A 13,983-nucleotide genomic window follows, 5' to 3' on the forward strand; every position below is an offset into this window, starting at 1 on the left:
AAAACCTTTGTTTTTTTTCGATTCAAAGAAAAACCCTTTTTAAAAAAAACTTTTTTTTTCTCCTTTCCTTAAAGAAAAAAAAACCTGTCTTCTTCTCTTCAAATTCTCACATTCACCCCTTTATTCAAAAACTTTCTGAAACAAAATTTCTTTAAAAAAAAATACCCGGATTTTAACAGCAACTTCGGCTCCTTAACGCAGCAAAGAAAAACGCCTCATGCAAATCAATCATGCAACTCGCACTGCAGGTTCTCACTCTAGGCAGCAATCTGGCAATCTCAACTTGCACTGCAGGTTCTCATCAAGCAGGTTTTCACACAGGCAATTATTCAACTCGACTGCAGGTTCTCATCCGCTCGCCCTTTTTTTTTAAATACGCAGCAATCTGGTTCTGCGTTCCTTGCTGAACTGCAACGTCTTCACACAGTCACGCAGCAATCTGGCTCTGTGTTCCTTGCTGAACTGCAACGTCTTCACACAGTCACGCAGCAATCTGGCTCTGCGTTCCTTGCTGAACTGCAACGTCTTCACACAATGACGCAACAATCTGGCTCTACGTTCCTCGCTGGACAGTGCTTTGCGTTCCTTGCTGAACTTCAACACACAACAACTCCACTACACAGGCTCTGTGCGCACAACGACCTTTCTTTTTTAACACGCAGCAATGCAATGCCTCACGCAGGTGCACAACCACCTTTTTTTAAACACGCAACAATGCAATGCCTCACGCACGTCTTGGTCTCACGCTCGATTCAACGCACAGCCACTTTCTCTCATGCCCGGGCTCACCGCCCTCGGAGCTCTGATACCACTTGTTGGTAGAATGGGAGAAAAATAAGAGAAGAAACAACAAAGAAACCACAACAGAATGACTAAGACACGAAACTGAATAAGAAACTGAATTGGAATTTGTTATTAAACAATGAATCTCCCCACACTACATTTCATGGGCATTTGTTTCTTTTATATCATCGTTACATAACTAATATTTCGGTATAAAACTGTAAAAAATGTCTAGTTACATTTTACCCAAAATTACTAATTCGTTGTCAAACTAACATGATAAAACCAATATTTTCTGAAACAACAACTTGAAATGCCTTTTATGGTGCTTGATAAAGGTTGTAGTGCACATTGCTGAAACCAATCTTTTCGGAACAGTGGCTTGATATACCTCATATGGTGCTCGATAAAGGTTGTAGCACACATTGATGAAACCACAAGCCCGTGGGTTTCGTCCTTTGGGGTTCAAGTGAACTGCAAATTGTTGATAGACTTCATCTACTACTTACTTTCTGACTTTCTTCTAACGATCAAGTAGGTGTAGTTACAAATTCAGGTTATGCATCATTCGAAAACTACCAAAATGCTAAATCATCTCTATAATTAGATATATAATTTTACTATCGACAAAGAAAGTAGGAAAGCAAGCATAAGCCTGAGCATTTTCCTTCTTTCCTTTGGGATCAATAATGACCCTCGGGGAGGAGTTATCGCAGCATTACCAATATTCAGTGGCAAGGATGAATTATCGCAGCATCACCAACCATCACTGGCAAGGATGAGTTATCACCAACCGTCACTGACATGGATGGACGGGGACTTAACTGAATAACAAGTAGATGCACAAGAAACAAACAAGAACTCGGATAAATGCAAATACTAGAGCTACACTTTTTAGGCCCACTTCCCAGGTATAAAAAGTTCATTTACAACATGTGAATATGATCTATGAATAAGTTTTCAACCGTGATAAATAAATTTTTTGGGTTGATACTAGATAGCATTGGGTAAAAGGATACTTTTCTAACAGGCATATAAAGTTTATAGCAATGTTAAAAGTTCTGGCGCAAGCCGATCGATTCTCTCTCTACCTCCAAGTTTATAGCAATGTTAAAAGTTCTGGCGCAAGCCGATCGATTCTCTCTCTACCTCCTCGACCTTGCGACCTTCCAATCTGCCAGGTAAGTGCCTCGTCATTGTGTGAGAATCGTTAGTCAAGCCAGAATAGGTGGCCCATCGCAAAGTCACCCTCTGACTTCTTAGGTTGCGCAGGCCATCCCTAAATGCCTAGGCAGATTATAAAAGATAAGTTACAGGTCCAGAAGTCATTGAGCATCTCTAAACACACTGAACATCTCCAAACACACTGAATGAGCCTCATTTGAGAGTATATATCAACCACTATAAACATGAACACAACACTTTCTATTTTTCATGTTTATTCCTAGATTTCTCTTTGTTCTCACAAGCGATATAGATCTTTATAGTGTTTAATGCCTTCGTAAACATTTTATAATTAAAAACATGATACGGGAATGGAACTAAAGGAGGTGGCCAAAGCAAAATCTCTCCTCGTCAAAAAAGATATTGGGCCTCGTCAAAATCTCTGCTCCTCAAAAAAGATATTGGACTTCTAGAAGTTGGATATAAAGAAAAAATTCTGCTCGTCAAAAAAAGATATTGAATTTCTGGAAGTTGGATTTAAAGTTATTTATGGTAAAAGGCCGGATGCAATACATCCACAACAATTTTTCATTTAAATTTTTATAGAAATCAATTCTAATATAATGTCTTATTCTTTACCCGGAATTTTAATATGACCTGTAGCAGTGTTGATCCGGGTAGCAGTGCATTAAAAGCTTTGTCGCACTTTCTAACACCATGCACTGTCTACGAAGTCTCTATTCACATTAATTAGCATATTATCTCCCTCTTTCGACGAGCACAATGCAAGGTTCATAGACCTTTGGACCTTTGTTTGAATCTGTGAGTATCTCTTTCCCTTGAATTTCAGATTTCAGACCATATCAAGTTTAATTTCAAACCATATAAAGTTTAGTTTTGACCCAGCAGGGACTAGCGCTGCTTGCAGGCCTTGTTATAATCAAAATTCAATGTCCATTCTTTGTCACATTAGGCATAATAGTTATTGTTTGATTTCTTCTAACACGGTTTTTGCCACTTTCTTCTGGTCTTCTCGTTGGATTCACAGTTATATTGAGGGGTGAATCGGTAGAACGATTTTTTTTTAATTATTTAAATATTAAAATATAATAAAATATATAAATTTTATAAATTGAACAAATAATATAAGATATATTTGGAAATTTTTATGAGAGAAAACTCAAAACTTTTTTATATGAAAGATTTTGTAAGTACCAATTTACAAGAGACACCAATCACCACAACTACACCATTTGTAGCAGAGACCAATCTCCACTACTGCAAATATTTGTAGGAACCAACCTACTTCACTGAATTTTCTTGCTTCTTTACAATGTCTATTAGTTGCTTCTTCTTTCACTAAATCTATTTACTACTTCCTTAACCAGGTTTGCTAGCTTTTACTGCCTTCACTAGGTCTACCTTTTACTTATTCCTTCATCAAGTCTATTTCTCCCAAAATTTATTTATTTTGGTTTCTACTCAAACATAAATTTACACAATAAATATCCAATTTTACAAATCTGGTGCAGAAATATCTACCCTAAATACCTAAATATTTCCTCTTTTATGCCCTCCAAATTTCATATTCTGAAACATCTCATCGAGAAAAATTATAACAAAAGTACCCAATCTACTTGTCCCAAGCATGTCATGCATGACTTTATAATAATAAATACAGAGTGACATTTAACAGAGTTATTTTCTTTCAATATAATATGCTATCTGTAAATCTATTCAAACAATTATTTTAATATGTTTATAATTTTGGAATACGCATAAAGACCAAGATCTCATTATTTCAGGACAAATATGAGCTTCGGTTCAATCTAGCATAGGAAAACTTTTCTGATAAATTCTCTTACACTCAATCTAGCAGAGCATAAAAGAATTTAGAAGTGAGCAATTTGTGTTTCCAGAAAGTTTTGGCCAGTAGGTCCACCGGGTGGGAGCAAGGCCACTCTCACCACATTTTCTGCTCCTTGAACAGGTGAAATATCGCCGGTATTGAATGTCATGGAAGTCCTGACGTAACCAGGGTGCACGCTGTTAACACATGACTTTCCTTTCAGCTCCCGAGCCAGAAGACGAGTGTATGCATTCAATATCACTTTGGATAGAGAATATGTTGGAAACCTAACCGGCCACACGCTGTCCCTCAGGTCTGCACCTCTCTCAATATCCTCCATGTACTGCTTCACAATGCAATCTATAAACTCTTCACTAATGTTTTCAATGTCTGAAAGTTGCTTCTGCAATGTTTCACCTCTCAAAAACTGTTAAGGAAAACAAAACAAATCATTAATTTGTTAAAAATTTACATATTACTTTACTCCACAGCAATCATCAAAATCACTAATTGAACAAATGACTTTTTACTTAAAAAAAAAAAAAAAAAAAACCATTAATTAATTAGTTATACCCTAAGTAGGCCCAAGACAGAAGACACATTGACTATACGTGGTCCAGCAGTAGAAGGCTTCAGAAGTGGAATCAGAGCTTTGCTTATTCTCTTTGTACCAAAGTAATTTGTACCCAGGCATTCTTTGGCAGTCTGGCCGTCCTCTGTAATCCCCTCTGCCCACAAGCCATCTACCTGTGAACCAATTGTATGGTTGGGGAAATTAATTCTTAGTTGTTCTGGTAACATTTAGAGAGTAATTACAGATTTTAATAGGGTTCAGAAGAAAATCAAACTCCAATAAGGTTGCAATACAATTATCTTTCTAAAATCCATCTGGCTCTTCTCCAGCAGATCCCAGTGGAAGTTCGCGCCCCTACTGCCGCATTGTTGATCTGTAATTTAGCAAAGAGATCTCTGTTAATTCCATTGACACCAACTAGAGAATTGAATGGTGACCCATTAATCTCTAAATAATGGGCAGAAAGAAAGAAAAAATTCATGATCTCTCTCCCCTGAGCTATATCCTGCTATGGAAGTTTGAATATAGAGATGCCTTGAATGATTTTTTTTTTTTTTTTTTTTTATAAACAGTTCACAGGAATAAGAGCTAGAGACTAAATCTGAAAGGATTTGGATGGCTCTAAAAGATCTGGTCGAAAAGAGGACAGTGACCGAGGATCAACTTTAAGAAACTTATGTGTCTTCAGAGTTGTGTTTATTTTTCATAGATATAAGGCTCTAACTATTAGCATGTCGTTCAAAATATATACTTAATAATAGGAGTCTCAGTTAGGCGGTGATCCAGTATTGCATGTAGTTCGATTCTCAGTACATTTATATATCAGATTTACTTGAAAACCCCCGAATGACATCTTACAGAATTTGGATTCAGCTGCACCCAAAAATTGGCATCCAACATATAGTATGCACTACAGGCTACAGCATTTGCTCAGTGCTGTACTACATTTGAATTGCATAAAAGATAATGCCAGTCTGTATGTAAGAATATATTTAATATTATTAATGGTATTATTTATTATAGTTAATATTTTATATTATTAAATGAGGTAGCAAGTGTCGAAGGAGTTTTCTATAATTTTAGGGGATAATTGTATACAAATCTATATTGAGCCTCGATATAGCCTCAAATAATGTAATTGAAGTTAATGGGTTTGCTTCAATGTCTAATGTCAACCAATTTCATTAAGGTTTGAGATTGACCACGCGGGGATTCATTGATAATTATCAACCTCATTCTCCAAAGTAAAACTCCTCTATATCTTTAACTAGCATCCATAGTTACTTGAATTAGAATGCAATAAGATAAATTGGAAATTTTGTATTGCTTCCAAATTCCAGGAGGCCAAAACCAAACAGTAGATAAATATGTAACAAATAAGGAAAATGCAAGAGTTCACCCCATTAACCCTAAAAAATATGATCAACCTGTACCTTAGATCTCCCTTGTTCTTTAATTAAGATATTGTCATGTCTCATTGGATCTTCCATAAGAAGATGCCTCATAAAAGCCAAGTGGAGAGTTAGTTGACAAGACCCTTGCTCCTTCTCCACATGCTCTTAAACTCGACCTCTTTTAGTTATGATTCCTCTTGTAGGTACATGGAGCATTTGGATTATAATCATGGTGAATATCCATTACAGTTGGCAATTTCATTTTTCCAATTCAAAGTATATATGTCTTATTTTAGTATATTTTCCTTGCATTGTGTTTGGTTTGCTTTTATTAAGATCCTTGGTTGAGTGTTTCACTTTATTCCCATTTTTGGCCAACTCTACTAGTTGACACATCCTTGGTCAACATCCCTTGCAATTCTTATGGACCCTATCTCTTTAGGGTTTCTAATCCAAGTCTCCCAAATCTAGTTTATCCCTGCTTTACTCTCTCAAGTCTCTACCTATCCCTGTTCACTTGATTTTGTCCTTAATTGGACTATACATCCCCCTCTCAACATCAAAATGGAATATTTAAAGCTTCAAAGAATAAGGAAATTGAAGGAAATACATAAGTGAATTCAAGACCTAAAGCAACAAATGAGAAAGACCTTTCATTCTAATAATAGAGTAAATATACTCATCTAAATGGTGAAACAAGAAGGGAGAAAATTTGATGCCGAAGAAACTGCTAATGAAGGATATTTGATGCGGAAGAAACAACTAATAAAGGATTGGAAGAAGGAATATGGCATAAATCTATTTTAATTTCAAATTTATTAAATATTTAAAGAGTGTCATTTTAATTTTAAATTTATTAAATACTTAAAGAGATTAATAAAATGTTTTTTGGATTAATCACATTATTAGGATTTGGTCTATTTTCAAATTTATTAAACATCTAAAGAGATTAATAATGTCTTTCGGATTAATCACATAAGTAGGATTTAGTTTACCTTTGGAACCAACTTTATCCTAAGGATGAACCACATTAATTGGTTCCAAATCCTAATGTAATTAATCCGAAAAATATTATTATTTACAATATAAATCACAAAAAATATATAATCTAACATTTAAAGAGATTAACAAAAATAAAATTTAATACAATATTCATTAGAAAAAAAATATAACATAAATTCATGCTAATTTCAAATTTACTAAACATCTAGAAAAATAAAATTTGATATAATTTTCATTGGAAAAAGGAATATGACATAAATCCATCATAACCTCAAATTTATTAAACATCTTTAAAAACTAAAACTGAGTACAAATTATTTGGACTTAATAATAAAATCGGGTTATATTGGCTTAACTTGTACTGAAATTAAATAGTAATACAAAATTCCAAAAATTTTCCTTATAATACAAATATAGTAAGGTTATCTTACTTTTAAATATCTTTGATAATACCCATTATATTTTCAATACTTTAAAACTCATTAAAAAGACCAAACCCCCCGATACATCATCATTGCCAAATTTTCACTACCTACACGCCCATTAAAAAAAACCAAACCCCTCCCATTCATCCTCATTGCCAAAATTTCGAGCAATGAAATATTTTCTAAATTTATTGAGCATTGTTGAGTTAAAATTCTTCTTAAATTCGAAACAAAATAGTTAAAAGAATGCTATTTTGAATCTTTGTTTACCATATTCCATTGTATTGTATTATTATTTAAAAATTAAAAAATTATTAACTTAAAAGAGCAAATTAAATAAATAAATTCATATTAACTCAAAAAAACATCAAGATGCCAGGAAGATTTCCAATTATTGTCACTAAGGCTTCAATTATTCTGAGTAGTAGTTTTTATTATTCGAACAGAGCATGTGGTTAACAAATAAGCTGCCCAAACAACTCGTTGTCGGCCTAATATAGTTTCCTGGTTTCCACTCTTCATGTTCTGTCACACTGCATTGCTTCTTATCAATAAGTATTATAGTCAATTAGGGATAAAATGTTTAATAACAATATTTCTTAGGTCATTATCTCTAAGACTTCGCAAAACTAGTGATACTTTGAAGGCCGGATATAAAGGGGCTGAAAATAATTGTAAAAGTGCAGAATTATAGATTTGAAGACTCTAAAAACATAACTTTACATTTTATATGATAAGGAAATCAAAAACCAAAATAGAGAAGATAACTAAACAAGATGAGTTGCAAGGCAACTAGTCCCTGCCTAGGGGTAGGGTCATATGGAGCAACCAGATCGACTCTGACCCCTACTCGAAGGCGTGGTCGCATAATAAAGCGCAGCTGTAGAAGGCAGAAAAATCAGAATTGGTCATCAAAGTTACGAAAATTTATAGCTACAAGCAAATGACCCCGGAAAGATAAAGTAAATTTCACTCTCCATTAACAAATTCAGATCTGCCTTTTTATCGGATTACTTGATAAGAATACAAGCGTCCCATTTCCAAGTTTCAACTTTGATCCCAATATCAGAGACTGATGCATAACTCCTACAACATGAAAAGGGTTTCAAATTTGGAATAATGCTTCGCACAACAGGAAAAGAATGGTTTCAAATTTGGAATAAAGTTTACATTAGATAGGTTGTTTAGTATTTATTAGTTTTATGAGTACTATTTATATGGTTTATATTTTAATTTTATGTAAAAAAATATATTAATTGTGTTTTTAGTAAATCTGTCCACAATGTTTTCTCCTTCCATTTCTTTGTTTCAACACACATCTCAAACTCTTGTATTTTTTGAAAAATAGAAACTAATGTAACCGTGCAATAGACATACCTGCAGTGATGCAGACATAGAGCATAACATCATGAATCTTTAGCTAGACTGTCTCGGTGTGAAATCAATGTAAGAAGTATTGAAGCGATTTCATATATATTAAAATTGTTTTACAATGTAAGCCCAACATCTTCGTGGTCGAGATAAACAGGTTTATTAATCTGCGTGCGTGCTTTCAAAGCGAAAATGCACGTGAAGAGAATTTGCAAGGATGCCTAGAGCTATCATCCATTTTCGACTCAAATGAGAGGGTGGTTTATTATTGAGTGGCACATGTCCCATCACCATCAATCCAAGAGTTGGAGCTTCCCGAAAGAATGCAGATGGAGATCGTCGGTTCACAACGGCACCGCGGGCCAATCCAACGGGGCAGAATAGCAGTCGCTCCAACACACATATTGCCTTTTGCATGGATTTCACGTGTCAGCAGCAGTGCATGCATTTCCCACTGGGCCAGAGTAACCGTAATTAAGTGTTATTGCGTTGGAATAGCTCAGTTCAGAGGGAATCGCTCAGGAATTACAGTGACCGCCATTACTGGTACGCTGCCCTGATAATATTTGCAAGACTCACTGTAAACATTTTTTACCCTGAGAGGCTGATTTGCCCATGGATTTCTTAGTTTTTACACGATTTCATACAGCAAGTCCTTATTTCTTGAAGAAAACCTTGTTTTCCGTGGTGACTACTGTAGATACTCTGTAAAGTTCTCATTTTAGTATTTCGCTATTTTTTGGCAGTCTGCTGTTCCTGTGAATGACAAAAGGTTCTTGATGTCAAGAAGTTAAGAAGTCGTCTATGGCACCCTCACGAGCAAGCAAGCATCTCCTCCGCCCCAACCGGGTAACAATAATGGATTCAGCACCGACATTCATTGCTTGCGAGATGGTAGACTTATATACTTCAAGGAGAGGTTGTGTAATGGCCATTAAGGCTGGCTTTTAGGCTGGCTTTCCTGTACAGTCATTCTCGTCAATACGCTCGTCAAAAGGGTGGAGCTCGTCAATGTGCGGAAAGGGCGGAAAAGAGAAGAAAAGAAATTCCGGTTATTGATTTGGTTTGAGGGGAATTTTGTCAGGGCCTGAAATACATCACAGGGCGTTAACGCTGTTTACAAGGACATATACTTACAGATTCTCTTTAATGTAATGCCAGTGCCGATGGCATGCATGCTTTTTGGAGCCGTTGGAAAGTGCCCGTTGTGTGAAGGTGGATTGGAATATTCTGGTGGTCAGTACAAATGTCTAGGCTAGCAAAGGCACCAGCAATGGCAAAGCAAGCGTCCCAGCTGAGAACACCAGCAACAGTATTTCAATGGCCTTTCCTCTGCGAAGTAAAGGCAAGTTCCCCAAAATTTCTTGAGATGAAGAATAGGAAAATGTCCGGAAAAAACCTTCGTCTTCAAGATTAGATTTTTCTTCGAACAGTTTGTTCGGCTCCCGAGTTCTTTGCTCTGTGTTTTAGTGACATTCTTCCTACCCAACCCAAACAAATATGCCGGGGCACTGTAGCTGGGTGGAATACTACTACTCAAGTCCATCCTCTTCCTGGATTGAAGAAACCCACAAACGCATATTTGAAAAATCGATGGTTGCAGACCTAGACCTAGAGTGGAATCCTTTTCCATTGGAGGATGATTTCTTTGCCATCAGAAAGAAATGGCTCTGCGATTTCAATTCGAATGTGAAGAAGGCCATAGAGAAGGAGCCCTTCACCTTTGCCTGCACAGATCGTATAGCAATGGAGATGGAGACAACTCCTTCTCACAAAACCATTCGCAGGTTTCGACAGACCACAGGAGGACGTGGGGATTCATTCGCTGTTCAAAGAATAGTAGAGAAAGCTCAGTTCTGCAGGGATGAATTCGTGAAGGACCTGGCTGATCGAATGACAGCGATGGAGATGAGTGTGGAAAAGCTCAAGGATTTGAAGGCCAAGAAGGAAACTAAACCTGAAAAAGCAAAGCCACTGCCATGTGCATGTACTGTGAAGAAGTCCTTAAAGCAAGAATGGAAGGGGGATAATGGTGTGAAGGGAAAGATTTCATACAAATGGGAAGAATCTAAGAATAAAGTCACCGATCCCATCACAATAACAATTCCTGGAGCGCGACAGGGGGAGTTCAAAACCATTCGAGTTGAAAAATATACTGTTATCAATGATAACAAGTCTTCAGATGCTAAGATCCGAGTCATTCCACTTGAAGAAGGCGGTGGGAGCAGCAGTAGCAGCAGCAGCCACTCAGATGATGATGAGGCGTGTAAGAAAATCCAGGCAAGACAAAGATGAAACTTATGTTGAAAATGTTGTCAAACACATTACTTGTTCTTGGTCTTCTTTTGCTGACAACTATTTGTGTGTAACATGGCAGGGTGTGTTGGCCAAAAGGAGAGCTGCAGCAACTGGTCAACTCAGTTGTAAGGGGAAGCAGAAGGAGTTGTCTCCCCAGGATGCTGCTGTGATCATTCAGACCTGCTTTCGGGAATATCTGGTTCGTCGTTCCCAAAACCTTCGCAGCCTACGAGACCTTGCTATAGCAAAGGCCAAGCTGAAGGAGCTCAGATCTCTATTCACAAACTATGCCTATCGTCGGCATCTGTGCAGGGATGCAGAGGAGAAACAGAGATTTTGCGAGAAAACTATTGTCCTCTTACTTACAGTCGATTCCATTGAGGTATGTACACAATTACCCACCTTTATGGAAACTCCTTGCTTTCATTTTTGGGCTATTTTTAGTGTGTCACTGTGTTTTGATATCATGCATTGCTAGCTTTTTTGGTTGATAATCCTTTTTCTTTTATATTCCTGTAGCTTGTTATAATCACAACAACTAATTGGTATGTATGATGGGTTTTAATCCAGTCACAACCAACTTGTTCTGGATTTTGGACTTCAGGGCTGATTATTCAGCGGTGCCTGAGTGGAGATTGGACTTGTTACCAATCCTGAACGTATTAAAGGGAAATGGAAAATTCCGAAGGAAACAGATAATGCCTATAACATACTTATCATGATATACGCGTACAGGCAAATCTCCATAAAAGCTGCGACCAAGACCTGCAAGGAGGTAACTGTGAATGAAATTTTTTGAACTTTAAATAATTTCAGTAGTTTTGTAGTAGTTTTGTAGAAATTTCTATGGAAATGAAATTATTCGAAATTCGTTCAGAAGTAAATATGTAGAAGAAGCATTGAATGCTCTGTAAATCTATGTAAAAGAAGTATTCATAGCTTATTGTCTTCAAACGCTCGATAAAGCTTATCATACGATCCGTTTCATTTGAATTTTGCATAAATATTTTCCAGAAATATATGTAAGTAGCATCGAATGCTCTGTACAGTGTAGATGCATGTAAATTAAGTATTCATAGACATGCAGGATTTAAATTGATTTACCTGAATGATCTGCGCCCTCTGCACAGAAATCTCGCCACAGTCTCAGCATTTGAGAGTTGTTCTGCGCCCTCTGCACAGAAATCCCGCCACAGTCTCAGCATTTGAGAGTTGTTCAGGCGTTCCTCCAGCTATTAGTCTTTCTCCGCTCCTATCCTCCCACGGTCCAGCTTCCAGCTCCAGCTATTAGTCTTTCTCCGCTCCTATCCTCCCACAGGGAAGCAGCTCGAGGAATTCATGCAGCAAGGGAAAGTGGGCGGGGAATGTATCACAGCAAAGAGGCAAGAAAGACAGCATCTGTTCTGCATGCAGAGTGACACATTGCAACAACGATATCAACCGGTTCAGCCTCCTCAGATAGCTCAAATGCAATAAGAACATAAAATGCCTCAGATTTAATGCTGGCATTAGTTCAAACCCGTTAACGGTTAGCCAGAATGCAGCAGGCTTAAAACCAATTTAAGCTATGGTCGGGCCTCTTCCGCCTCGGGAAGAGGCCAAATAAGATGGCAAAAGTTAAGTTCGAAATAAAAGTTTGGTAAAGTTTGGTTATCCGGCACAGCGCGTTTGAGAGCGTTTGAGAAAACTTTGTAATAAGCACAGTATAGCACAGTAATAGAACTTGAAACTAATGCTAAGTCCCTGCCGATCGATTACAATAGTCCCTGCTGAATGCCAAATGGCAGGGACTAATAAAAAGGAAAGCTGTTTTCTAAATGACAGTATATCAATATTTATTTAAACATTAATACATAAAAGGAAAACTGTTTTCTAAATGACAGTATATCAATATGTATTTAAACATTAATACATATATTGTTTTTCTAAAAACAAAATCATTTAGTTTCCCAAGCGGATACAAAGACTAGAAAGGAAAATATTTATTTTAGTATGAGTCAATAAATTGTTGTTGATGAAGATTTTTGGAGAACTATGTATTGCCATCCGTTAAACTTCAAGTTTTTGAAAATAGATAAAAGGTTAACCCAAAACATTGAACAAACCTATGATCACTAGCACACTTTACTCCCAATATCTTCATCCACAACAATAAATAAAACTTACCAAAAAAAACCTTCAAAAGTAATAAAATTACTTAAAATTTAAGTCATGTTAAGCAAGGGCAGGCAGGAATTTTGTAACAGTATACAATGATTAAATTTGCAACCAACGATGTCATTCACAGGTTATTGAAGGTGAAAACATAATCTTGCAATTAAATGAAAAGCACATTGCTAAATTCATCTGGCATAGGAAGCTGGAAATCTTGGCTTAGTTCTCAATGAGAGTGCTGGTAGTAATTTCTTCTGACATTGACATTCCCCATGGTGGTTACCGTCACAGATAAACGACTGTGTCTCACACATCCTCCATGGTGGTTACCGTCACAGATTAACGACTATGTCTCATGGTTATCTTGTATCATGCATTTTAACTAAATATATAAGAGGGTTCTCCTCAGATCATGTCCTCCACGTACGAAGATGCTTCTGATTTTAAAAAATCACCCTGAAATGCTACTATATAACAAACCCTCCATATGAAAAATCTAGCGTGACATCTCATTTGATAGCTGCTGGATCAAAAGCTGTCTAAAAGCAAAAGTAGCCTAAAAGCATTAGGTTCCTGATTCTGGAAGTCCGGATCAAAAGGATGGACACAAATTACTCAATAGTACAATACAGAAAGTACAAATACAGAAAGAGAGAAACAAGTTAATTCCCTGAGATTGACTTTTAGCAGAAGTATGGAGTTGAAGAGTCTAAAAACATAATTTGAAATTTTAAGTGTTAGAACTTATTTTATATGATAGTGAAATCAACAGCGAAAACATAGGAGATAACTAAATGTAAAGGAAAACTGTTTTCAAAATGGCAGTATATCAAAATTGATTTAAACACTAATGTATATATTGTTCTTCTAAAAACAAAATCATTTAACTTCCAGAGCTAACTTCAAAAACTGAAAACAAGGATTACAAAGGAAAACATTAGAACTTCAACCAAAAAGTGTTAAGAGTTA

The 13,983-nt window shown here is 36.4% G+C and overlaps 3 protein-coding genes across 6 annotated transcripts in view; 1 reads left to right on the forward strand and 2 right to left on the reverse strand.

The window, feature by feature from the left end:
• Positions 1 to 13,983, reverse strand: part of LOC149220086 (short-chain dehydrogenase/reductase 2-like) — a 39,054-nt gene that overhangs the window by 22,271 nt on the left and 2,800 nt on the right. The gene's annotated exons all lie outside the window — the stretch shown is intronic.
• LOC149220087 (short-chain dehydrogenase/reductase 1-like) lies at positions 3,417 to 4,656 on the reverse strand. Of its 2 annotated transcripts, none has more exons than XM_089384644.1 (2): positions 4,370 to 4,656; positions 3,417 to 4,199 (listed from the first exon to the last, which is right to left on the reverse strand). In XM_089384644.1, exons 1-2 carry the CDS (start codon positions 4,595 to 4,597, stop codon positions 3,840 to 3,842), a joined length of 588 nt encoding a protein of 195 aa, XP_089240770.1. In that variant the 5' UTR covers positions 4,598 to 4,656; the 3' UTR covers positions 3,417 to 3,839. The 2 variants fall into 2 exon arrangements, with proteins under 2 accessions (XP_089240770.1, XP_089240769.1); XM_089384643.1 differs by having other exon boundaries at positions 3,433 to 4,223.
• LOC149220088 (uncharacterized) lies at positions 9,964 to 11,377 on the forward strand. Its single transcript, XM_089384637.1, has 2 exons — positions 9,964 to 10,842; positions 10,940 to 11,377. Exons 1-2 carry the CDS (start codon positions 10,063 to 10,065, stop codon positions 11,336 to 11,338), a joined length of 1,179 nt encoding a protein of 392 aa, XP_089240763.1. The 5' UTR covers positions 9,964 to 10,062; the 3' UTR covers positions 11,339 to 11,377.

The sequence above is a fragment of the Pinus tabuliformis genome, chromosome Q, assembly GCF_031772625.1.
Source record: "Pinus tabuliformis cultivar Carrire ecotype Pingquan chromosome Q, CPIR1, whole genome shotgun sequence".
Lineage (NCBI taxonomy): Eukaryota > Viridiplantae > Streptophyta > Pinopsida > Pinales > Pinaceae > Pinus > Pinus tabuliformis.